The sequence below is a fragment of the Grus americana genome, chromosome 1 (assembly GCF_028858705.1).
Source record: "Grus americana isolate bGruAme1 chromosome 1, bGruAme1.mat, whole genome shotgun sequence".
In the NCBI taxonomy this organism is placed as follows: Eukaryota; Metazoa; Chordata; class Aves; order Gruiformes; family Gruidae; genus Grus; species Grus americana.
Genome location: NC_072852.1, coordinates 135,506,485 through 135,532,953, shown reverse-complemented (window position 1 = coordinate 135,532,953; position 26,469 = coordinate 135,506,485). Strand labels below are relative to the sequence as shown.

Genomic DNA, 26,469 nt, shown 5'->3' with positions numbered 1-26,469 from the left:
GTCAGGTTGAAAAAGTCTGTGCACACATACCCAAATAACTCCAGTGGAGCGTAGTGCTAATATGTGCATTTTGAGTCCCCACTCAAGCACCTAAATGTCCTAGTGACTCCAGATGCTGCTGAACTACTCTGCTGTTTGTTGGATTCTGGTATCCATTCACTTATAATTCACCAGGTTTAGTTGAAGCTTTCTAAGCCTGAGTGATAATCCAGTTATTTGGAAAAACTGTGAATGGACCATCATAATGCCCAAATAAAAAAAAAATATTTTCATACTTTGGACTACACAACACATGTAGAGGTTTGCAAATGAGGGAACTTACCCATCTTCTTCTGGGTACTGGACAGATCTTCGTATGATGGCATACTGATGGCGCTGGGTATTTGATAGACACTTACAGCCTGTGTGATTGGCAATTTTGATTGGCACGGGCTCAGGAACGCTTGTCAAGGGAACCGAGATCTCAAAGAGCTAGGTGGGTGAAATAACATTTATTTTTCAGTTTCCATTATACAGTTAATATTTGGAGTTTTAACCCAAAACCTCTTATTCTTTGCCTCCATTCCCCCCCTATCTCTTTTCTACAGGTAGTTACCATAGGTATAAAAGAGCAGGTGAGCACTGAGGATTTTGAAGAGTAAGCAATGCCCACCAAGGTAGGAACTTGCCAAAATGGTGGTCCCAGTGCTGTATTACCAGCTATTGAACACCCAAGACCATTGAAAATTATTTGCAATTTTCAAAAGCCTCTTCTAGATGCTAGGGCCAAATGGAAAAGAAACAGGTGTTGGGAACTTCGTTCTCAGTTATAGCATCAGTTGAATCTCAAGCACTTACGGAGACAGCTATTTAACTGTCCTAGGGTATAATCACAGCATGCATCTTTAGAGGCCTAACCTAATCCCCCACAGCCTTCTCAGAGAGGGAAGAAACAGGAGTACATAGAGGACAGTTTGTTCCACTTCTACTGGGTTCCTGTAGGGAATCATCCTGGAGACATCTCTCTGTTGACTATAGCAGGAGCCTAAGGCACCAAGCAGCCCACCTTCAGTGCATCCAAATTGTTTAGGCTGATCTCTGAGTGGCTCGGGCAGCTACATGTGGGAGCTGTTGAAGTGACCCACACCCCTTCTGTCCCCCCAAGCCTGCTTCCTTCCCGTGGAAACCAAAGCACAGGGGACATCCTCGTGTGCCAGCATGTCTTGGCTTAATGCTGCATCCACACGCAGGGGCTGAGAAGTATTCCTAAGCTGGACTGCTTAAACATTTAAATTCAGGTGTCGCAGTGTCTAACTTTAGGTGACATGAATATCCTTCAGTGGATATTTTATACCACAGAATAAAAAACCACTCTCACTTATATGGGAGTAATTGCATTCATTTTAGAGGAGTAAATCTGGACGGATGGTGGTATATGCAGGAGTGAAACTTAGCTGAGGGCTTTTGAGGGAATGGTTATTTTGAAGGATGCTAAAGGAATGTTACACTCTGCAAAACTGCAGTTTTTCAACAAACTTATGAACTGCTGCTCCAAAAACACATAAATAAATAAATACTTTTTAGCCTGACCTAGCTCCCTGAGCTGATCGGATGTCTTTTGTGTGGCCAACAGCTCATAACAGCTTTCTCCTTCTGGTGTGGAATGAAAGCAATTAATGAACATTGACGCAAGAAGGATGGGCCCTGATTTATTTTACTCAAGCTGTATTCCAGTACAGCCAGACACAGTGCAATTACATTCCAACAAACCTGAAGCAAATACAGAAGTGAATTGGACCTGGTCCCCATGAGATCTTCAATTTTCTTTTAAAATAACTGCCCTTGATCTTTGTTCTAATTTAAAGAAAAACCTTTTTGATAACTAGAATTTAATATGTTACTCCAAGTCAAAAGGTTTTATCAACTCTAAGTAGGGATGCACAAGGTGAAGATTAATCAAGAAGGACCAGTCTTCTGTGCTCCTTCTGTAGGTATGGACACAGATGGTTTCATCCGTAGAGCTGATTGAAAGTGCTAAACTTGGAGCTCTGCTCAGTCACCCACTGGAGCAAGACATCTCTGTACATAGGCACAAGAGGGAGTCTACAGAAAGAGGCCTTCTGGCTACCCACTTTATGCTCACTTTTTGATACTGGTCACTAAAACTCAGGTATTTGTCACCTGTTGCTCCTAGGCAGTGATTGACTACTGGTTTAAGCCTTTCTTTTCCAAAGTGACTTGTGATTTGGGACATTCAGATCTTGAGGCATTCACATTGAGAGCATCTGGTCTCTCCTGCTGAAAATGTCTCCTTTTTAGGCTCGCAAAACTGCACATCCAAAATTATTGGCCAGCCTTTTTGGCACTGACCTCAGTTTTGAAAATGCAGTGCTTGGACTCCTGGCCTCACAAAGCAAAATTTCCCGGAGTCTCTCTTAATCCTTTGGTGCAGAGGATTCCCGTGAGCCAATACTCTCAAGAGATCTCAGGTCCAAGTAATAATACATTAAAGAAGGATTAAACTCCTTAACATCATGTGAGCCTGCAGTCACTTTGTCAGGACCTGATTTTCCATCTCTACACATATATATCCATTTTTAATAATGCAACATGAATGTAAAATGCTATTGCACGTGCCTGCATTCACTCCACATGGATAAAAAATTAATTCTTCTGCTTGTTATGATAGTGCAGACAGATCTTTCATAACAGGATCTCAGAAACCAAACATTCTCCTTCCCCTCCCTACTTGGAGAGCCAAGGTAAAAAGAAAGCAGATGAATAGCCTTGTTTACCGTTTTTGACACATAAGTTGTACTTGTATTCATGCAGCTCAGACTCTCTTCATTGCAGCAGCCTCCACATCTGAACACGTTCACACAGGGAGGCTTGAAAAATTTGTTGGTTGTTGTACCCAGCTCTTTGGCAACTTCCACGCAGGTTTCCCTTGGCACGCATTGAGTCTTTTGCCATTCCTCATCTATGACTGGAGAAAACACCGTTTTTATGAGCAATCGTGGCAAAGTTAAACCTCTGATTAGTGAGGCAGAAGCATTATATAAATAAAAATGAAGTGCTGGCAGGCCATTTGCACTTACTTGGATCGATTTGCACTTACTTGGATTGATTCACGGACCAGAGAGAATCTGAGTGCAAAACTGTCCCAGTAACTTACACCAGCTGCACTGGCAGAGAGGTCGTTGCATTTATCTGCCTTTAGCTTTCAAAGCGGATGACCAAAATCTCTGTTAATTCTAGTGGGTTAAGTAGAACTGCATCGATTTCCCCTAGCCAAGAGTCAGCTCCACGGTGTCTATCAGACAAAGCTGGCCCACACCCTGTTCTCCTTTTCTCCAGGGCAGACCTCCTTATTGTCATTTTAGCCTCTCTTTGCCTGTACCCCACCGTGGATTCAGTAGAGCCTGGGCCTGACTGCAAAAGCACATTAATGATTAACAGATTCTGGTCAGAGGGTATTAATACTCCCACTGGATGTCAGCCAGCGAGCACCGTTTCCAAAATGTCTAATGAAATCCAAGACAAACACTCTCACACCTCAGTACCATCAGGGGGTTTGAGTTTGAATAACAGGAATATGAATTCAAGCATGATTTATCTATTCAAAACACTGTGGCATCTTTCAAATACTGAATTGTTGTAGACTAGTAATTTATTTTAGATTGATCTGTCAAATTCTGACTGCGAGAAGGAATAATGCGTTAACTGACTGAACCAGAGGGAGAAAACAGTGACAGTTACATAATATTATCTCGAGTCTTTTAAAGAGGTGGCCCTGCTTTTTTTGGCTTTTGCTTACCTGATTCAAATTTTGGAATTACTCAAGAGCCATCAATGCTTATGCTTTAAGTCCTTCTTAAAATTATGAAAAACATTTCTCCTGTCTGCCCCCCTCCAGCAGGCTTCTGAAAGATCAAAAGCAACTTCTATACTATTAAGAAAATTCTTCTCTCTTCCAATGCAGTCCACCTCCCTACTATTATGCAAGCAGTGCATACGTTTATGGGGAAATTCTGGAAAAAAAAATAATAAAAAATTTCTGGAATACTTTTAATCAACATGCTATACTTTGTCTTCAGATGAGCATTTATTTCTCTCTTTCCTACCTGACCTTCCTTTTATTATTTTTAACTTTTTCTTCAACTGACTGTGTATATTTAAATCAGTTTGTTTATTCCTGCAAAGTCCTTCCCCAGGGTTGATTCACTCCACTTTCCAGTCATGCAAAAAGTACAAGAAATACGAGCTTGGGGTCCGAATTCTGATTTTACAGCATACATTAAGAAAAGAATGACTGAAATCCATAGAATTTTCTAGAGTAACTTTAGTCTATCAAAACAGCAATCTAATCGTAGGCCTTAAAATAGAAAATACAGTGTTTGCCAAACTCATTAAGGTATGTTCATGTAATCACTTCAGATGTCACTTCAATGAGTGTAAGCGGTGATGACCTTTCCAACTGCACACATCCTCATTTTATTAACCACTTCTTTAGCAGAAGGGCTGCTGTAGGAAGGGGCGGCCAAAGAAATGGGTGTCATGTTTTGTTCAGAATCACCATGCTCACCCTGATCTTTTCTATGAGCGAGCGCAGGGCAGATGCTGTGAAATTTGGCCCCAATACAGACCCCAGCTTGAAAGCGCTGCAGTCTTGGGTAAGCTGAGCTGCTCAGGGGAGGCTGTGGTTAGATGAGGTGACATGAGTTTTCAAGTGAATTCATCGGTAAAGCTCTAGAAAGGAGGAACAAAGTCCTGAATTCGCCTTGCTGCAGTTTGAAGCGCTGTGGAAGATGGTTCTGGCAGTGAAACAAGGAGGAGCCTTGACCCAGTCTTCGCGTCAAAACACTTTATTGAAACAAAACAGATGCCCTTGGCAAAAAGGTCAATGCTTAATGACTAAAAAGGGTGTGGGAAAGAAATACATGTTTATAGGCTTGGGTTTTTTTGGGTTTTTGGTTTTTGTTTTGTTTTGTTTTTTTAAAAGGAGCTTTAGTACCTTGAACATATTAAGATATTAGAACAAAAGCAGTTTCTGTCCTGGGATAATTTCACTTTGGATGGAAGAATGGAGAAGATGACCCAACAGGTTTTTTTAATTTAAATTTCAGTGGCTTGACTTTGAATGGGAAAGCTGACATCTCTGTGTCTAGAGTTAGACTTTTAAAGGGAAAGTAGGAAGCGACCTAATAGCTGTTCCAAGCAGAAAATTGCATCTATATGGTTATAATAATTTGGCTTTATTACCCGAACAGTTACATTATTCTGCCATTGAAGAAAGCTCATTGCAATATGCACTGCCTCAGTAACACTTGATAACATCCTCTGTTGTCTTGCTGTTTTGACAAAAGGAATATTTTATTTTTTTAGAAATGCTGCTGCTCACTAAATGAGCAATAGTGAGTAGAGAATTACAGCTTTTGGCACTGGGTACTACTTCTAATAACTCTATGGACTGTTAGTGCTGCTGTGTAGACTTGTAAAGGTATGTAAACAAAATGTTTATCATTAACTAAAGCCCTCTTAATTGTTCTTCCAGTGTGTATTGGATTTAGCTTTTTTCTGTACTTCTTTTCTGTACAAAAGAAGTTTAAAATCATGCCTGTGATATGAAAACCCTTTTCAGACTGGCACTCATGTCTGCATTTCTGTGCTGTGGCTCAGAGAAGCAAATTAAGTCCTTTGCACAACCATAATTTAGCTGAGTAATGGTGTGCAAATGTGGCTGTGGCTATTGTAAAAGTGGTATTGGAACAGGATCAGCAATATCTGATTTCCGAAAAGGAAAGTGATATGATCATATCATTTCAGGGTAAAGAATGAAAAAGAATAGCTCGGTCCATCCTTCGTTAGGCTACAGTGTAGCTTGGCTGTAGGATATCCATTTGCTAGATCAAAGTAGAGTAATTGACCCTTTATTTTACATCAATGAACATATAATGCCTCTTGAGTCTCTCACCTACAAGGAACAATATTCATTTTTTCTCCAGGTGAGGGAATCAGTTGTGATTCCCCACATTCAGGTGTTGGTTCTTTCAAAATCTACTTCTCTCTGGAGAGACTTCCTCCAGTAGATTCAGATGAGGGCAATACCTCCTTCCTCTGCAATTCCCACTCAAACACTGCTGCTGATGCAGTGCCTTATATCAGAGCACACCTAATAAAAAAAAAGGGGGTTCTGTCCCTGCAGTAAATCTTGTTTGTTTCTGCCTGCAAGCAAATTCTGAGATACAGCACAATTCTGCTGGCCAGCCCCTCAGCCAGTCATTCTGACCTCTTCTTTGCACGTTGACTTCTCCTCTTTTCTGTGGACTGACAAATCCATACATAATACATATTCCCTTTGGAGAGCGTACAGAGAACAATAAGATTTGGCCACAAAACAGGGAGGCGTACTCAGGCTATTGCCTGACATTTTTTCATACAAAGTAATTTTCCATGACTGCCCTGTTGTTTCCAGTATGGGTGTATTCTAGGAAACCCCTGGTACTTAACCCTTTGCTGCACAAGAATCAGGTCCTGAAGCTGAGATCAGCCTCAGCTGCAAACCTGCACCTACCTTTCAGTGTATCGATATCATAGAAAGCAGCAGCAAATCTGGTGGAGCGATGTGATGCAGAGCGGGAGTCTAAATTGGCCAGACTCTTGAGTTTTAGCCTGCATTTCCACAGCTTCCAGTCCTCGGAATGAGTGATGCGAAGCAGCTCTTCCAGGCTCGATGCTCTCCTGATCTGCTGCTCTGACCGCTCCAATGCTGACAGAGATGTCCGCTGGAAGGAAAGGGAGAAGTCAGGAAGCGAGTACCTTTACAGCGTGTCCCCAGTGCAGCACATGGAGCACTTGTACAAAAAGGCAGCACGTCACTGAGGACAGCTGAGATTACCTGGGAAAACAGGAGCACACAGGGATGTCTTGGGTTTTGACAGTGCCTGGCGCCAGACCGATCTGCAGGATTTGTGCCTGTATAAATTGGGAAGGGGAGATACTCACTTCCTCACCCTTTCCATCACTTAGAGCTATTTGACAAGTGCAGGCTGTACTCCCCATACCCCGGCTCCCCAGGGAACCTGGCAGACACTGGTCATATCGCTTTTGTCCCTGAGCTGGCCAGCTACGCCAACATGAATCCCAGGTTACCCCTATAGACAACTTGAACGAGTTCAGCTGGTGAGCACAACCCATGTGCCTTTGCAGCAAGCCACCTCGGGTGCCAAAACAGTGGTGGCAGCCATGAGACATCACTGCCGGGGCAGGTGATACAGCTGGAGGCTGCCCTAATGCACACGACGGGCAAACACAACGTTCAATGTGCTGCAAAGTGCAAGATGCATCTGCCATTACCCATCCCGACTACCATTTGGGTCATGCCCGAGTCAGCCAAAGCGGCCTCAATCCAGCCTCAGCGCTGGGGCTGTGCAGCAGTGCTAGCGCAGCCATTGCATTTTCCGCCTGTGTGATGTACATGACCATTCTCCGTTTCCACAGAAGAATGCTCCCTACAGAGACCTAACCCATCAGTTTAAAGCTGTTACTCGCTTAAAAAATACCTGTTTAACAGAAACTTAATATTGCACAGCACCCCATAACAATACTGGTTTCTTTGGCTGCTGCTTTCCGACATCTGTCTTTGTGCCTTTATCAAGGCATGGAGTGTTTGTTTCCACTGACTCACCAGATCTGCTGAAAACTGTCGCCTCCAACCCAAGTAAAAGGTTATCTTTGTGAGTGGCTGTATTGCGCTGGGCTGGTGCTCGCAGTTGTACTCTCTGGTCATGCATTGACTGTACTTTTTGACTTGCAAATAAAGGGCTGCACTGCCAGCTCTCGTAAATAAAACGCCAGGCCTTAAAGGCAAAGCTGAAATATAGGAAGCCGGCGATGAGGTGTGTAGCGGCCCGCAGTCTGAACCGGTAGCAAGCGAGTGCTCTGTACAGGACTGGGGAAGGGGTGGGGGAAACGGTCACCTATAGGAGGAACTTTTTTAGATAAGATCTGAAACCCAGGCACTGACTGCATCTGTTATTTGTTATTAAAACATCTGTGGCATTTATTTTGCAATGATACAGATGTTAGCCTGTACTTACGGGCCAAGTTCGTTTTTGGGTAATTACCTTCCACTGACATAAAATCCCCTGTGTAGTTAACTCAGAGTAAGTTATTTTCTCTTCTTTTATGTCCACACAGAACATTATATTGTGCTCTAGGAAGCTGCCATGTTTCATTACAGAGATGGCTGGTTTTCATAGGTGAAGGGGTTCTCATACATTTCATATGTGGTGAAAACAGGAAAGCCCATCTCAGTACTTATGGACAAATAGGTCAGAAGGAATGTGAATACTTAACATCAGTAACTGAATTTCAAGATAGTTTTACAAACAAGCTACCCAGAATTTTGCTGATCTAGGAGAGCTGAAATTCAGCTTGAGGTCAATGCGTCAAGATTCATTTGTTCTAAGAACCGCAGCTTATATTCACTCCCATTCACAAACCATCTCCTTGACCCTACCAAACATGCGAGTACAGGACCAGCACTGGTGTGGTAATGGGACCAAAGATACTAAAATTGAACTCCAGTAACTTTTTTCTCTCTCTTTATAGTAAAAAATATGTTCTAGCTGAATCAGCATCCAAGACTTCTAAACTAGAATGAAATTACAGCAAACCTGTAAAATGAGATAATGGTATTCTGTAAATTAGAATACCTGCATTTCTTGTAAGGATCAGTAGTTTTGGACTAGGTTTTCCATTTCTTTTACTTAAATATCATGAGGTTTTATTAATTATTATTATATGATCAAAATAAGTGTTAAACCTAAGATCAAAGAGAACAGAAAAAGTATACATGCCTCCTTATGATAAGAAAAGATCTTTGGGCTTATCTAAAGCAAGAATTTGTACTGCTTTAAGGATTCTTGTCTTTTTAAAGATATACAAGTTCCTTAATGTGGACTGAATACACTGAAACAAACTGACTTTATGCCTTCACAATTAGTGTTGTATAGAAAGAGGAACAAGTAGTGGAAGTAATTTTTATACCCCAAAAATGCATCTCCAATAGGATTTGAAATGTGGTAATTAAAAAACCGTACCTCTGATATTGATGCATCGTAGCTATGTAGACAAAGCCTGCCTGTGTATGCAGGTTGTTCCTTCTTTACTGTTTTTCATATATTGGAAATCAGAGGAGTACGGTCTAAGGAAATGGAAGGAGCAGTGCTCATTACAGAATTCCCTCCACAGTCATCAGAAATGTATCCTAAATAACTAAAACATGGTTATCCAAAACTCACACAGAGCCCTTGGGACTGAGTTATCACTTCTTTGTCAGCTCCAGCCCTGCCCAGCGTTGCCTGGGCTATTCAACCCTGATGTGAATCTGTTGCCTCTACTCTCTCCATGTTTCCTAACACCTATCCAAGCTCTGCAGTTTGACAGGATCGCCAGTTCCCTACCAGCACAACGCTAGAATAATTGTCTTCCTTCTTTCTATATTTGACTTCTTCCTGGAGGGAACAGATTTTACAGCTGATCTTATAACTTCTTCCCAGGAATCCCTATCCAGCAAAGAATTTCCTGATACCCTTTCCCGTAACAAGAGCAGCACTGAGATAAAGTGCAGACTCTCTGAGCACTGCCGACACAAGGCATAAGATGGTGAGCAGAAGGCGCTGATAGATTTTAAGGGAGGGCTGAATCCCAGATAGCTGTAGGTTTTTACAATGCGGACGTGTATTTTGTCTGTGAGTTAGTCACTCTCAGCTCCCTCTGTAGCCAAGACGAGGACACTTTTAGAGCATATTTCATTTGAAATCACCTTGAAAGTCTTCCTGCTGGCTGCCCAGCAAGCCCAGGCTCACCAGATCACAAGAGGTATTTGTGTGGTGGATCTTTGGTCAAACAAATCTCACCACAGCTATCTGAGGCATAAAACATCTGAAGAGAAGTACCTAATTTTGTTCCAGTCTACCAAAACAGGAACAGTGAACACTGCCGTATGTGTTTGTTTTGACTCCTTTGAGACTACTGCAATACTGCCACCTAAAATGTTCTTTTAAACACTTGCTAGAGCACAGAGTGTTCAGCATCTAGAAGGACATCTCTCGTCCTTATACACTTTGACCATAGAGGTAGCTAACGACAAATTAAAAGCACCCAAAACTAAAAGCTTAAAAAATGCAAAGAATGTGGGAGGCGCATCAGCCCCACCAGCGTGGCACAGCCCTACGGCCTCGGACCCCACAGACTGAACTGCTTCAGCTGAGCACTCTCCTGCTGCAGCACAGCAGCATTAATGGCGTGTGGTCATGAAAGCTTTCCGAAGCATTCATTCCTGATCGTCCTGCTTTGAAAAGGACAGCATCGAATGAAAACACAGAACCTGTGACAGTCTCAGATAATACCATAGATGATGTGCCATAGGGCTGCTAGCACCATGCGGATGTGGAGACCTCTTTCATGTACCACAGTTTAAATTCAAGCCCTGTTCAGATACAGACAAACATACTGTGGGTGACTGAAAAGCCCCACTTAGTGCAGCTTTGCACAGAAAGATGAATGAATGTTTCAACATGCAAAATTGGAGGAAGGCGTTATGTTCAGCAGTGTCCCAAACCTACCCCTCTTGTGATGATCAAGGGCTTTATCCCCTCGCGAAGTGATATCGAGTGGACAGCAGTTAAAATCAGCATTTGAACAGGAGGGGAGCTCCCCACTCAGCCACAGAGCAGGGGGAAGCATACAGAGAGGTCAAACCTCCACTGATATTTTTGGGAGATCCAGCTCATCACAAAACACAAGAGGAACAGAGCTGCCATCTGTCTGCTTCTCCTGACTGTAGCCATCTGCACATGCTACTTCCCACTTTTGAGGTACTCCTGCCTCCCTTTTTTAGGCTTTCTCTAATAACTACAGTCCTTCCGTCCACATTCCTCTCCCATTCTCCACTCTGTTCTCATCATCTTGTACTGCTTGGATCCCACTGTGCTTTTATGTTGTTTATTCTTACTCCTTTCCCCATATTCTGCCAGGCCCTTAGGTTGGCCCAGATTTTAGTAGTCAGCTGGGATGAGCCATCACCACTGTGGTAGTTGTTGGCTGTAATGGCTGCAACCTAGATGCAGAGCAGGAATTCACTGCACTTGGTGTGGTTCACATAGGTAGCAAAATGATGATCTCTGTCCCCAGAAAGCTTAAAATATACATTAAGGGCCAGGGCAATGTCCTTTACATGCATCTAAAATAAACAAATTACCTGTGGAGTGATATCACTGGAAAGCTCCAAATGTCCTAAACTTTCGGTACCCGTAAATGTACACCCTGTAGTCAACCAAATACACAATGCTATTGCCTACAAGAAATGTTTGCGTAGAATTCATCAATAAAAAATATCAAAATAGTTGGTTTAAGTAATTCATTCGTATCTCCTCAGCTTACTGCTGCTCTTAATGTAATTTTTCTAAGTACCATATCTAAGAATGGATCACATACTCAGAGATAAAAATCAGATTCATATTTAAATGAACTTGTATTTATTTCATAACACTGACCTCTCATATATTCCAAAACTATTCTTCAACTCAAAGAGCAATATCTGTTTTCCTCTATTTGGGCTATGAGCACAACCATTGACATCAGGAAATGATAACACGGGTTAGCATTGTGATTTTTGGATAATTACAACTTTTGTCCTTCCAAAAGAAACCATAATGGGCTATCTATCTTCTTCCTAGCAATCTCAAATGCCAGAAAAACCCTAAAAGTAGTTAGCATTGGAAAGGAACAGGAGAAAAAGCAGTGGTACATTCAGTGGCCTTTCCCACCTTGGACACTGGCTTAAATCAGACACTGAGTTCATTACCCCGTTGATTTATGCTAGTCAAATATTTGGCTTATGCATCATGTCATACAGATGGACAATCCCACACATAGTCTGCAGTGTTCAAAGTGGGCCCCTTCTTGAGAAATAGTATTGACAATCTCCTATCAGGTGCTGCAGCTCAGCAATTTGCACTTTTTCTCTATGCTTGACAAGCTCCTAGGTTCCTTGCCTAAGAAAAAATACTCTACCCTTTTCAAACTGATGTCTGAGTGAGTCAGCCGAACCCACGTTTGCAGAACCCCTTTTTTTTGCACATGCTGCTCTTTCCAGCCTGACACAGATGGTCCTTGCATTAATGCTGTGCTTCAGGATCTCCTGGAGGTATTTTGAACAACGGAGGAAAGATGTGTAGAATACGATAGTAAAAGAAAGGCCTGCTAAAGTCCTAAATTTATTTGAGGACCTATAGCACAAACACATGCCTAGGACCCAAAATTAATTCTTTTCAAGGCCATCAGTAACTATCAGTATTTTTATTGAAGAAAATAGATGCATGGTGAATAATATTTTGTGCACATGAGAAGGCAAAACTAAAGGTTGATCGAAATCCGTATTTTGCTCAATCTGAGGAAAGTCCTGCTTGCATTTCACTGTACTCAAGCACACCCACAGACCCAGGAAATACATTCTGAAAGCTTACACAAATGACTACTTTTCTTAAGCCCCAGCCTCGTAGTCCTTATCCACAGTGGGACATAAACCTCTTCTTAAAGCTAAACCCATGTAAGAGCTCTTCTGAAAAGGAATGTTTTTCTGAGTTAGGTCACAGATACTATTGTGGCAAGTGCTGCATAAATACCAATGAAAATCTTCAACATTATCACTGCATCTGGGGCCAGGACAAATGATTAAGGAACCTCTCAATAACCTTGCACTGTTTTATGATCCATCCTCTCAGCGGTTAAGCAATAAAAAGAAGGTAACAGCTTTATCTTGCCAGGGAAAGCAGATTGTAGCTGCATAATACAGGGTGATGATTCTCTTAATGCCATTGTATCACAAACATGGCCAAACACGTTTAAGCTAAATTCAGACTAAATCTTTCAAAATTAACCAATCTATCGGGGGGGGAGGGGGGGAAGTTTCATCGCAAAGTGAGGGCAGTTGGACGTCAACAAAGAGTACTGGCAGCATGTGAGGACATTTTGAACCTTTATGTGAGTGTTGTATGCTTAATGCAGCAGTAGCAGCTGCATTCAGTTCAAGAGAAGTCATGCAGAAGACAAAGACTTGATGCAACCAGAAGTTGAACTCTCCTCTTTCCAGTGCTGCCTAAAGGCTGTTCTCAGAAATAGACTCAAACCAGTTTAAATACTAGGGAGGTGATTCATTGCCACATGAAAATACCAAGGAAATTTGCTGCTGTGTATGCTACACCTGAAAATAACCTCCTTTTCTTCTCTGATGCATTCCGGAAGGTGTTTTTATGACAGTGTATGAGCTGATCGTAGTTACGGGCTCATGTTGCAGAGATAGAGTGCCTACAGCTCCCTGCCACCCCACGATCATTAAAAATAATAATAAAAAAATCATCTGATCCTATGGGTCATTCACCTGACTGACTATGAACTAGTTATCTAAAACTCCTATTATAGTTAATGGAGAAAAATAAGTCCATTGGGTCCATGTTCATCCCATTCTAAAGTCTGTTGGATAAAGCGTGCCTCCAAACTGACTCTTTCTCTCTATTGATGCTGAAGGAGTCAGCAGACCACTATCATCTCAGCTGTAGTTAGGTGACCTGAATCCCACTCAACTGAGAGCAGTCAAATGAGATTAAATCCTCTCTCCTTATCCAAGGCACAAACAATTTATGAGGGACAGTGGTTAATTTTTCTCAGGTGCACAAATACAAACAACCAAGAAGTGCAACTGCACCAAGGCCTGAAGGACCCAGGCCTGGCTGAGGGTCAGCACTGGCAGCTGCCTGGATGGAGGAAAGAACTTCATTCCCTGCCTCAAAGCCATGGCGTAGTTGCCCAACCGTGCTGTGGCTCGCAGCACACAGATTTGGCCAGGAAACTGCAAGGGATTTTCTGTGGAAAAGTCTTGTTCTCTCTTGGCAGGAAAATAAGGCAGCTCCTGCCATTGTGAGTTCAACACAAAGATCTACACGGTATCCAAAGATCTCTTGTTAGACCATTTTGCCGGTGAGGATGAGAAGCTTGTGTGGAGTCTCTGCAGTAAGAGGAACTCCTTTTGAGGATTTTCATCATTATTATTACTATTTTTAGCATTACTGTGGCTCTCAGGAGTATGGGGTCAGGGACAAACATAAAATAAAGAGACAGTCCCTAACCTGGTGTCTACAACCAAAGTCAAAGATGAGAGAAAACAGAGGAAAGCACTCATCCAAAGGGAGTACAAAGGAAACACAGAAAATATTGCTCAGAGTGGTGGGCCATGATTTTGAGATAGCAGGGGCCCAACTATTGCCAAATTTTATCATAACAAATATTGTCTATAATACAGCATCTTGTATCCTTGGGGGGTTGCCTAAGGCATAATAAATCATGAGAGAATCTTCTGCAGCTTGAAAACGTCATGCTTGCAGGAGTGACTTACAGCCTTATTAACAAGCAACTGCATCATACCACATCTGACACATACTAGTTTGCACTAATTTTATCATCACCATTGTATTTCATTTCTGAGAAAAGAACATCTACTTCTCAACAGCTCCACTAAAATCAGAATTTTGATTCTCTGTCAGCTATGAACTTCTGATATATGAAGTCCCATCCCTGACTGTATGCCCTCTGGGAGCATGATTATCTATTGTGGTGGGTTGACCCTGGCTGAAGGCCAGGTGCCCACCAGAGCCACTCTCTCACTCCCCTCATTCACTAGACAGGGGAGAAAAGGCATAACGAAATGCTTGTGGGTTGAGATAAGGACAGGGAGAGATCACTCTCTAATTGTTGTCACGAGCAAAACAGACCAAACTTAGAGAGGGAATTCATCTAATTTATTACTAGGCAAAACAGAGTAGAGGAATGAGAAATAAAATCAACTCTTAAAAACACCTCCCCCCACCCCTCCCATCTTCCCGGGCTCGACTTCACTCCCAGCTTCAACCTTCCCCCCCTCAGCGGCACAGGGGGACAGGGAATGGGGGTTATGGTCAGTTCATCGCATGTTGTTTCTGCCGCTTCTTCATACTCAGGGGGAGGACTCCTCTCATCGTTCCCCTGCTCCAGCATGGAGTCCCTCTCACAGGGTGCAGACCTTCAGGAGCAAACTGCTCCAGCGTGGGGTCCCCCACGAGGTCACAAGTCCTGCCAGCAAACCTGCTCTGGTGTGGGCTCCCCTCTCCATGGGGCCACAGGTCCGGCCAGGAACTTGCTCCAGCGTGGGCTTCCCACGGGCCACAGCCTCCTTCAGGTGCCTCCACCTGCTCCGGCGTGGGGTCCTCCATGGGCTGCAGGTGGAATCTCTACACCCCCTCATCCTTCCTCCATGGGCTGCAGGGGGACAGCCTGCCTCACCATGGTCTTCACCACGGGCTGCAGGGGGATCTCTGCTCTGGCGCCTGGAGCACCTCCTCCCCCTCCTTCTTCACTGACCTTGGTGTCTGCAGAGTTTCTTACATCTTCTCACTCCTCTCTCCGGCTGCAAAAGCTCTCTCTCTCTAAGTGTTTTTCTTCTTCTTAAATATGTTATCCCAGAGGCACTGATTGGCTTGGCCTTGGCCAGCGGCGGGTCCGTCTTAGAGCCGGCTGGCATTGGCTCTGTCAGACACAGGGGGAGCTTCTAGCAGCTTCTCACAGAAGCCACCCCTGTAGCCCCCCCGCTATCAAAACCTTGCCACGCAAACCCAACACATCTATGTATTATTACTGCACAAATAAGCTATTTTTAATTGTAATAAATGTGACCACAGAGAGACAAAACAATGCGATATTTTGACTTCCTACTAATACTCTTCCCTGAAACAGATGGACTTGTCCTGGGATTTTTCAGTACCTGTTACAGGCTTTGCCATCATTATCAGAAGCGTGGATGAAGTTTCAGGAGCTTGCAGTACTTCATCCCACCTTCAAACGTTGATTGTTTAAACAAATACTTAAATCTGTTCTAATACTTAAACAAAAGTTCAAGCTCGCTCAGTGCACTGCCTTATGCAGACTGGACATTCACTTGGTCATCACAATTACAGCATCAATAACCTGGAGGGACATGATGCTTATGGTGGGGTCAAGTTTGGGTCCTGCGAGGCAGGTTTCCAGCTGTCACTTTTTTTAAAAGAGTCTTTGGTGCTTTCTCCAGTGAGAATTGTATTGAAAGCATACAGCTATATTGTCCATGTAGATTGCAGAAAATATGCAACTGGGCTGACTTTCTTCTTTAAGGGGTTGAAAATAGTCTCAACAGTCTTTCCCCAAATATAAAATTAGTGAGGACTGTGTTACGGTTGAGAAACCCTAGGGTTGTTCATCAGACATAGTTATATGATAGTCAAAGAAGTTGGGGTTTTGGGGCTTTGAAGCGAAGTACCAGGGGGACACTTTTTGTTTTCCAAAGCCCCCTCAGAAATCTGAGGCCTTGATTTGCCTTGCTAACATTTTCAGCTTTTCAGCTGTGCCCACTACTTCAGCATTTTCTGCAACAGCATCGAAGGGGGACTCCGTATAACTCCCACCAGCAAAAATACAGGTCAGACACGCATTGCCTGGCTGTAATGCCCAGCCAGCTACTCCTGCTGTGCCTGCGGAGGAGGAAATAGTACTCTGAGTAGAAAGCCTGAAGGTCACTTCTCTACCCTCATCAGTGCCTGCTGGCCCCAGTAAAGCTGAAGGATTGAAGAGCGGGCATGGGAAAAACCTTTTGATTCCCCACGCACAGCCTAGGTGAGACTTCTCCCCTGTCTGCCTCAAGAGTTAGTGAGTGTTGGCCTGGGCCATGTACCCTCTGAGGAAAGGGTGACACTGGTCACACCGCTTCATCCTGAAGTCCTGTGTGTCATTGCTGCTGAAAGAGAAACTGCATAGAGCCCTGTCCTGTAAGAAGAGCAGTGGAGAATGACCAGAGCACAGAAAGAAGGACTAACAGATATGTTACCTGTGGGTTTGGGAGGAAGGTAGAATGATAGAACTAATAGTTTGACCAGGTGTTGCATGAGGGGGCAGGGGGTTGACAGGGAGGCGTTCATCTGAGACTGTCACATTTCTCACTGATACAGATGTGATGCTTAGAGCCTCTTTTACTAAAACCTTGTCAGTAAATCATCTGACCAAGACCCAAAACTGGAGGAGAAACAACTTCTAGACTGCTCCACCTCTGATGTTCAGTGTGGTACAAAGTTCCCTCCAGACTCCCCTCCTTTGGAGTCTGCCTCCTTGGGCTCCAGCCTTATTCCAAGTGAAGACAGTAGACAGTTACTCATTTCCTAAACTTAGTGGTCAAGGTAGTGATGAAACAGCTTTTAGTTTAGCTGAAGATGATATGTTTTCATGAGTCAATCATATTACCTACCCTACGATTTCAGGAGAGCAGCCATTTTATCATTTGAATGACCTTTTCAATTAGAATAGATCATTTGTGGTGCAACAACAAACAAATCTTTTCTCTTGCACTTTATTAGCATGCTTATATCATCAAAATCCTCAGAGATGAGACATTTTGGTTGCTCTATTCTGAACACTTGGACTGAATTAACCAAAATATTCAAAAAGAACTGAAACCAACAGAATTTTACATGATTTTGAAGTGAAGGCATAAATCTCAGATTATTTAATTTGCTTTTTCATGTCCAAAGCAACCAAAGACTGATAATATTTTATCAAAATATTTCTCACAACTATATACTTTTAGCCAGCTAGATCTTTCCACCAAAATGAGGGAGGTTTTTTTTCAGCCAGCAAATATTTTGAGAATCAACTACAACTCTCATTAAACAAATCTTCCTTCCCACAGCCAGGTCTTTTGGCTGTCGTGGGAAATATCCTCACAGCAGCTGAAGTGTGATTTTGAAAGTAAGAACATTCACTGCACATTATTTTGTTGGCAGTGATGGAAAAGCCAAATAGGCAAATGGAAGAAAAGAGTAGGTCTACTATCATGTGGAGTTTCTTCCTGTTCAAGTCTAGTCATCTGCATTGAGAGTTTACCTTTAGGTCCCTCCTACGGTGATCATGCGAAGTATATTTGCTTGGTCAGTGAAAAGACACAGATGGATTGTCATAAATGCCCAGCCAAATGCTACTGACAGCTTTAGGAGTCTTACAATACATTTTCTGAGTCTCTACTTCTATGATTGTTCATATCGTCTTGCATTGCTGCAATCTGTTCAGGCAGCCGTGATGCTTAGTACAGAATGCAACTAGAAACAATACGTAGCACTTACTTTATCGTACACAATGTTAGGTGCTAGTCTAACACTATGACAGGGTACACATGTCACAAATAGAATGTTATATGTGTTTACAAAGAGCATATCCAATCTGTAGTCACTTTCTTTTGATATTTGTCCATTCTTTGGAAGTCTCTGAGGTTCGGACAGTGATTTTGGAATGGCTCAGTAACAGAGACCTGAATGAAAGCAGATTAATTAATTTAATACTTGAAAATATTTTTTAATATGATGAAGGTTCCTTCAGTTAGTGCATACATTGGTTTCTGGTTTTGCCCCAAGACACTTTAATAAATGTTTTGGAAGTGTTACTAGCCAATTGGACAGCTGGGTTTCAAAATGTCACTTCACAAAGCAAAAGCCATTGCCAATACTGAATGAACTTATGTTACCCCAGTCACATGCACACATTTTCCTGGAATTGTAATTTTTCTTAAGTAATATTTCCCTAGCAGTTCAGGAAAGTATCGTAACGTGGTTTCTGAGTCACATTGCTAATTAAAGTGAATAGTTTTGCCTGTTTGTATGGCACATTCTGTATGTGCAATGTGACATACGATACGGTAACATGATGCAACTTTTTTGCAATTCAACCCGACTCAAATATAGTTCTCTCCCCAACTGCACGCAAATAGTGACCACGCTGCAGTCGGTGACAATGAATTCTCAAAACTAACCCAGCACGCTTCCCATCTGAAAGCATGGCTCAGCCAAAGTCATCCTCACATCCTGATAATGAGAGCGGTCACCCCTTTCCAAACCCATGTGGTGCCCACGTTGGATTGCCAAATCCCTTGCCTTCAACTGCACGTCCGTTGTACTCGGTATGACTCTGCTGAAGCGGCAAGGACCCTAGATGGCGTTCTACCACTACCCGAGTGGTCGCACACTTTAAGTCACGTTTTGGGGAAAACAGAAAAAAATATGCAGAAGTCCTTCAGGAAGCTGATTTTTTTCCTAAATGCGAGCAAACTAAAATACGCTGCTCAGTTTTTCTGCTATTCATTGATACAGAAGCCCATATATAGGTCTCTCACAAGGACATCAAAAAAAAGAACACATTCTGCTTGGTCTTCCCATGGGCAAATGGGGTCTCTGCAGCTGTAGTGGGGGCACAGAGCATTTTGTCCCCGTTCCCCAAATCCCAACAAGGATTGTGAAGATTTCAAAAACATGCTGGGGAGTTAGGGAGCAGGCAGAGAAGGCAATAAGGGACTGGCACATAGTGGGAGGAATAAGGAATTCTAAGGAATAAGGGTTTCTTTAGGAAAGGTATCATACTAAGTTTACTTCCCTGCAGCAAAATATCTTGGGTCATTTCCCCCCCCCCCCCAGAAAAGCCTGGGACTACATCTCAAAGTCAAACCCAAGAAACAGAAATGGCTAATTTTGTAACTGGACTTACTTGCCCTGGGAGAAATGTCTAAAAGAAGCACAGGTCCCAGTCATTTAGTGATAACTATAAAAAGTACTGTGCAAGGTTTTTAATGGGAATAAGAATAAATCACCTACAATAACTGTAGTTTTGTAATAAATAACTGTATTGTAGTCACCTACGATAACTGTACCTTATTTATCTTTCCCAAATACTGATACAGTGTCCACAGGAGATAGGACACAAGTAAACCTTACTCAGTTCTAGTCTGGAGAAGGGACAGCAGAGATCAGAAAAAAAATTGCAGACAGAAGAGCAGAGATCTCACAAGCCAGAGTTTGCACCAGTTTGGTTTTTGGGTTTTGGGGTTTGGGGTTTTTTTGCATTTTCAAGCAGGCTGTTCCTCTGTTTGCCTCCTGTGGGAGCCTGCATCAGTACGACCACAGCAGTGGTCAGAAACAACAGAGTGCCTGCAAGGGAGAAAGCACAAGTAAACTACACAAGGCAGAAACAAGCAACACTTGCTGAGCCTGCGGTGATTGCTTGTTTTGGTTGACTTGTGACCACAAATTAACAGAAAGTTGCTCCACTGCCCTCTGAACCTGCCTTCCTGCCTTCCTTTGGTTTCACCATTTCAGATGTGAGCCATGACTGATGTCAAAGTTTAATTAGCGCTGTCTTCCTTTCCAACAGCTGACTAACAGAATGAATTTCTCAAATGCTGCATCTGATTAGTCCGAACAGCCTGATGGACTTCACAGAGCTCTGCTCTATCCTCAAACATTACAATCCTAGCAGAGATGGACGGGACTGGAACAGCAGCTGGGAGAGATTCTTTTGCTATTTGTCACAAGCAAGAACTGCTCTTGGTAAAGTAGCAGTGTGTTAGTAGTTTCCTTTCCAAATTGATAAGAGCCAAGGACGGATGCCATGTGGCATGGCAACAATACAGAATTGTTCTCTTATCCTTCACTGTACCTTGCCAAGGCAGTAGCAGATAAGTCAGAACAAATTGGCTTTCCTCACGACCTCCCTGATAGCTTCCCACTCCTGAAGGAAAAGCACAATCATTTATTCAGGAATGCGGCAAGTACATTTTCACATCTTTTAAGCTCCTCGTGCCTATCAGAGATGGTAATCACAGAGAATCAAAACAGCAGTGACAAAGCTGGGATAATAAAACACTTCTGAAAACCACAGTTTCATAATCTTTATTTAAAAGACTTTGCTAACTTTGAAAGGAGGCTGGATGTGAAGATGAAAAGCCTAGTTTAAACACAGAAAATGTTTCCAACGATCTTTAGAGTTGCTTTTTCTAGCTGTTAAGCAGTTTGCTATACTTCCAGGAGTCGCCTTTGAGGAAGATAATCCATGAGATACAAGATTTGTAAGAATCTCTCTTTTCTAGAAACTAAGCAACATTTGCAAGCAGTTATTAGAGACCTATGTAGATCTATCTGAAAAAGTGTCAGCAGCAATTACAGAGACAAAAGCTTACGTCCAGCTCTGCTGCCCAGGTTTCTTTGCAGAGCTCTGTTTTGCTTATACAGACAGACAGACAGCAGCTGACTCTAGGAAGGGAGAGATGCAAAGAGCTTCCCGATTCCTTCCACTCATGGCGTGATGGCTCTCCAGTATTTCGCTGCCTTCCCAAGGGCAAGGCATTCTCCTCTTAGGTGGTACAGGGCCTGAGGATCACGGAGAAGTGCTGTTTCACTCTCACCAGTGGACAAGGACCACGTACCAGCTGTGTTTGTTTGGAAAGCGGCTTCCACCTCTGTCCAGCTCAGAGTGGCAGTACAAGACTGTTGAATCTAAGAAGAGCTGTTAGAGCAAAAATGACCTATCGAGGCTGTATTGATGTTTGGTGCAGAAATAAAAAAGCTGTGGAAAAAAGGAGTGCATGTAACAGAGAGCAGCCATGTTTACGTCCAGAGCTAAGCATATCTAACCCCTCAGTCCTCTGATCAGAAAGCAGATTTCTAGTTCAATGATACTCCTCAGGCCTATCAGCTGTGGGTTTCTCTCTAATTAACCAAATGAGAGTTCGCCACAGGGAGAAGACCTCTGCAGAAACAAAAGTCTGTTATAACTTGGGCATTACCAGTTGTCCCTTTCTCTTGCCTTCCCCCCTGACACTTCATAAATAATGTAAAGGGCAGAATAGGGCAGGGAGCGTTGGGACTCAAATTCTCAGAGATCAAGACCTTGCGGCCTCATTAAAGAGGCAGTTTTAGTGTTGGAAGGCAGAAGCAGCTCTGACAGACCATTGGCTTTTCTTGGCAAAAAAATCGCCTCGGCTCTGATGAATATAGGACAAAGCTCTTTGCGTCTAATTTTAAAATTCTGGAAAAAGTAGCCTATGTCTGTCATTGCTGTAGGAGAGGAAAAATGTGGATGTGGAGGGGAGAGGCAGGAAAAGAGACAGTGAAGTTTGCGGTTCCCTAGCTGAGGGGTTCCAAAACGTAAGAGACTGTCAGGACAAAACTTCAACAAGGAACTTTTTAAGCGTTTCCTGATGAAAAAGAAAAAAGGAAAAAAAAAAAAAAAAAAGAAAGCTGAGTCTTCAGAAAACCCATGTGGAAATCTAATTGTTCACCAAGGACTTCATATGTCAGGCTGGCATCCTGAACCAACCACTGGCATGCGAGGCAGAGGGCTTGCTGCCAGCCTGGACGTGAGTTCAGTGAAGGAGCCCTGCCTGACACCTGCGCGGCTGCGCTCTCCCCATTGGAGGCTGCCCACCGCTTCCCATCATGAGGCTGTTTTCCAGTTGTTTATAACACTGCCAGACGTTAGATGTTCGGGCTGAAACTTTCCATGCCAGATGTCTGCCTCAAAATGACTTTAATAATTTTTTGCTTTCTCTGTCAAAATGGCTTGACCGCAGCTGAGGATGAAGCTCCTTCTTTATCCATGCAAAAACATTTTCTGGCAACCTCATCTTTGCAAACGTCTGGCGTTTTCCCGCTATGGATCACAGATGTGAAGTTTTGACACCTGAGGAACCTTTGTTGGCCCGGATGTGTCTACTGCTATCTCTGCAAAAATCCACGCAAACATAAAATCCTCCGACAACAACAGCAGAGACATGCCAGGGTTTAGCAGCCAGACACTGAGCAGATGGAACCTGTGCTGATCCTACCCCATCCAGGAGCGAAGCAGGACATAGGTGCAGGCCACTGCAGGTCCAGCCCATGGGCCTGAGAGCTGGAGGCCTGCCATTCCTCAACCGCAGGGGTCAGGCAACCAGGGAAAGGAAGCTTCTGTGGAAGTGGAAGGAGATGAACACTGATGCAAGGGGGCAAGACCTGGCCGAGTAGGCTAGGGAGACCAGAACTAGAAACTAGGGTCAGGAAAAGAAAAACCGGGAAGTCCTGACCACAGAGACAAAGTGAGAAGCTAGGGATGGAGGGAGGGAAGAGGTGACCATAGTCAGACACGACTGGAAAGCAAAAGGGTCTGGTAGGGGTGTCTCTGAGGAACTGGGAAAGACCTCCTGAGGGTCTGAGAGAGAAGCAGGACATCCCCGCCCAGGAGGAAGCAAGTGGGAAGGAGAGCGGCACATGGAGAGCAAGAACGGGAGCCCAAGAGGGGAACTGAGACCCTGAGTCCTGGAGGTGAGGGAACACTGGTCAAATGCGGGGACCGGAACAGGTCAGGAATGGAGAGAGGAAGGAGGAGCTGGGCCTGATGCGCAGGGGACAGCCGGTCTCGGCGTGCATATGGCGGGAAAAGGGAAACCTGTACCCAGAAGAGGATGGTGTTTCTGAAGGGTTGGGAAAAGCCAAGCACAACAGAGAGACTTGCTGTATCACAGCAGCTTGTACATCAGCTTTTTAACGTTCACGGCATTAATTAGGATATTTGCAGAAGGGCGATAAGAGAGTATTTAAATCTTTAGCCCCTCGACACTCTATTGTGCATGATACCACACTGACATCACCTGATAGTTTAAACCATTGATGGGTTTAAAACTTCAGGTGCCCCAGGCAGAGCTCAGCGACTTGAACTCATATAACAGGGGGAGAGCAGGTTGCTGGTGGTTAACCCCTCCTGGGTCTCATTAATTGCGTATTTCCTCCATCCTGACCTTGTGGTTTTTATCCAGGAAATACTGCCATAGATCTTAAAGAACTTTAAAAAAATAAGGTATGGTAGGTGAATGCAATACATCATTGCTGTGTTCTGCAAATTCATTTTGAGGTGCAATCGGTAAGAATAGGCATAACCCTGTGTACCATTAAACACTGTAATATGAAGGACTTTTTGTGGCATATATCCACATACACACACACACAAAAGCCCAAAGGTCATACATGCTAAAACAACCCAGAAATCTAACATACTATGTAAAACATTAAAAGAAAAATAATCAACATCTTAGCCGAAAATTTCTGTCTACACAGAGTGAGTCAGAACAAGTGGAAAACCAGGCTTTTCCTTGTGGCAATCAGCGGCCAATGCATGTGAAACACAGCCCTTTTGAGTGTGTTCTGCACGATACCTTCAGGATAGTCTTGGAAACTAACAGCGATTTGTTATTATATACAATATTCTGTGGCTAGGCTGGCTTCTGGAGAGTGGTAGCCAAATTACAATGGAAACAATTACAGATGCGTATATGTTGGATGGACAGTGCTATCACAGCGAATAATCTGTAAACCAGTTTGAATTAGCAAGAAGAGCTCTTGCATTTATTCTAGGCAAAGTGCATATGGTTTCAAAATTTAATTAAAAGACTAACTATTGGTTTACTATTATGCTGAATAAAATTGGGTCCCATGTGAGGACAGAATTATCATCACTGCTAATTATACAATAGGTAGAATTCTATATTAGAAAGCACTTTCTGATTTAAATAAAGTGATTCCTACACGTAAGCAAGCAGTGATTTGTCATGCAGTTCATAAAGGTAATGTATACAAAACTGATTACTCTGATCCTAATGCCTTCAAAGCACTGATTGCTGAGGTTGTAAATTCAAGGCTTGTGAATGGTGAGCAGGCAAAGGGGTTACTCGTTAGTCGTCCTGAGGCACACATAGCTCACTACTGCTAACTCCTCATGCTGGCAACAGCAGCCTGCAATTAAGCACAGAACTTAGCATTTCTAAAACACAGATCAACATGTAGTGCAGTTCACAGACTAGTGTGTGGTCATCTCTTGCAAGCGGGAGGTTTTCTGAACTGAAAACAAATGTATTAGCTTGTTTTGCTCTGTGAGTGAAAAACAAATAATTTCTTCTGGACCACACACCGAATTAATCATTTTTGGACACACTGCACATGTAGAAACTTGTTCCAGTTTTTGTTCTGATTTTCCTAAATGATTGTCCTGGATGTTCTCACATTGTCACAGAAAGTCAGATCTGAAAAATCCTACTCTCAAGGTGAGGCTTCAGCTTAAATTTTGTTGGATGTATTATATTCAGAAGAAAGGTTAGTTCCCAGGCAATGTGCTCTATTATTACTAGTTGCTGCTTATTTTAAAGTCCTGGATAACATCTCCTAATAAAACAAAAGAAAAACATTTTTCTGATTTCTGGCAAACAAGCGAACAACTGATGAACACGTGTTTTTAGAGGAAAATTTTCAATATCAGGATACTAATTCCTCTGACTCTAAATACCTGAAATTAAAAAGTGTATTTAACAAGTATTCTAAATGCTCTGGCTTGCACTTTTGTTTAGATTTTGCTTTTATTTTGCATGACTGACACTAGAAGTTGAACTTAAGAACAAAGTATACAAGTAGTACTTAATAATAACTAGTAAAAATACTTAAAATATTAAACAGCAAATATGGATTTAACTTTTTTATAGATTCTCCTTTCCTCTATGGCTGCTAAACATCTGTGAAACTAAACCATCACAAAATAAACCCAACACCAAAACAGCAAAAAGACCACCACCTTGCACATTAAATGTATGTAATTCTGGCAATTTGAATTATTAAGAATGACGGTAAATAAAGATTACCTACCTTCACAGATCCATTCTCATAGTCAGATCCTTGCAGCAGATGTAGAAAAGAAACTATGAAAATATTCACAGTTGCCCACGGTTTGTACATTCTGATGTTTAAAATCCACAGGTTACTACGCAGTCGTCGTCATACAGCTAGAGGCGTCTGTTTCGAAATGCATTTCTCTATCAGCAAGCCAGAAAAGAAAAGCTTCCAGAATTTCTCTTATAAAGTCACAAAGGGTTCCAACATATGAGAGTAAATATCTGGCTCTTTACTGCTTAAAACAATTGTAAGTTCATCTAGAGAATGTCATTTCTTAGAGCAGATCTTAGATGCACTTGAAAGAAAATAATGATAAGGATTTAAATAGATATGTATCTGTGTATATACACATACACGTTCGCAAGTGATCAGGTATGGATTCCGGTTAATGAAGTTAATATTTCTTCCATCAAGACACAAAGAGGCATTCAAAATCCATCTGTGGTCCAGAAAATGTAAGAAATCTGCTCTATTCTGTGCTCCGTGTTACAGCAGCCTTTTAAGATGGTAGTGTAATGGCCAATGTTTTGAGCTCGAGAGCTGTAATCCAACTCTGTATTAAAACTTTTTTCACAACCTTCATGGAAGCTTGCAGAAGCATGTGTCTTAAATCTGATACAGACTTTGGCAGTAACACAGTCAAATTTTGGCTCTAATCCCATTTTGTCCCTACCAATAGCATAGCCGTTTTTAAACTAACTGATGCAATCTAGACTCCCATTATTTTAAAGAAGATTACCTGAAACATGAAACTTCAGCACACGTTCTTACACAGCACACATATTTTAAGTTACTTCTTTAAAAAAAAAAAAAAAAGAAAAAGAGGGAGGGAGGGAGGGAGGGAGAAGAAAAGAGAAAG

The 26,469-nt window shown here is 42.6% G+C and overlaps 1 protein-coding gene across 2 annotated transcripts in view; it reads right to left on the bottom strand.

Annotated features, from left to right (window-relative positions):
* The window catches only part of VEGFD (vascular endothelial growth factor D), a 32,029-nt gene extending 5,811 nt beyond the window's left edge, over positions 1-26,218 (bottom strand). The window contains exons 1-4 of one of the 2 annotated variants that reach the window (XR_008575458.1): positions 25,584-26,199; positions 6,554-6,764; positions 2,775-2,965; positions 323-471 (exon numbers count right to left, since the gene is read on the bottom strand). Coding sequence is in view for 1 of the 2 variants with exons in the window: in XM_054813231.1 (XP_054669206.1) it covers positions 323-471; positions 2,775-2,965; positions 6,554-6,764; positions 25,584-25,673 (641 nt within the window). In the remaining variant the exon portion in view is untranslated. Of the gene's footprint in view, positions 1-322; positions 472-2,774; positions 2,966-6,553; positions 6,765-25,583 lie in introns of both variants that reach the window. The other variant, XM_054813231.1, reaches the window with a different exon arrangement.
* Between the last annotated feature and the right edge of the window lie 251 nt (positions 26,219-26,469).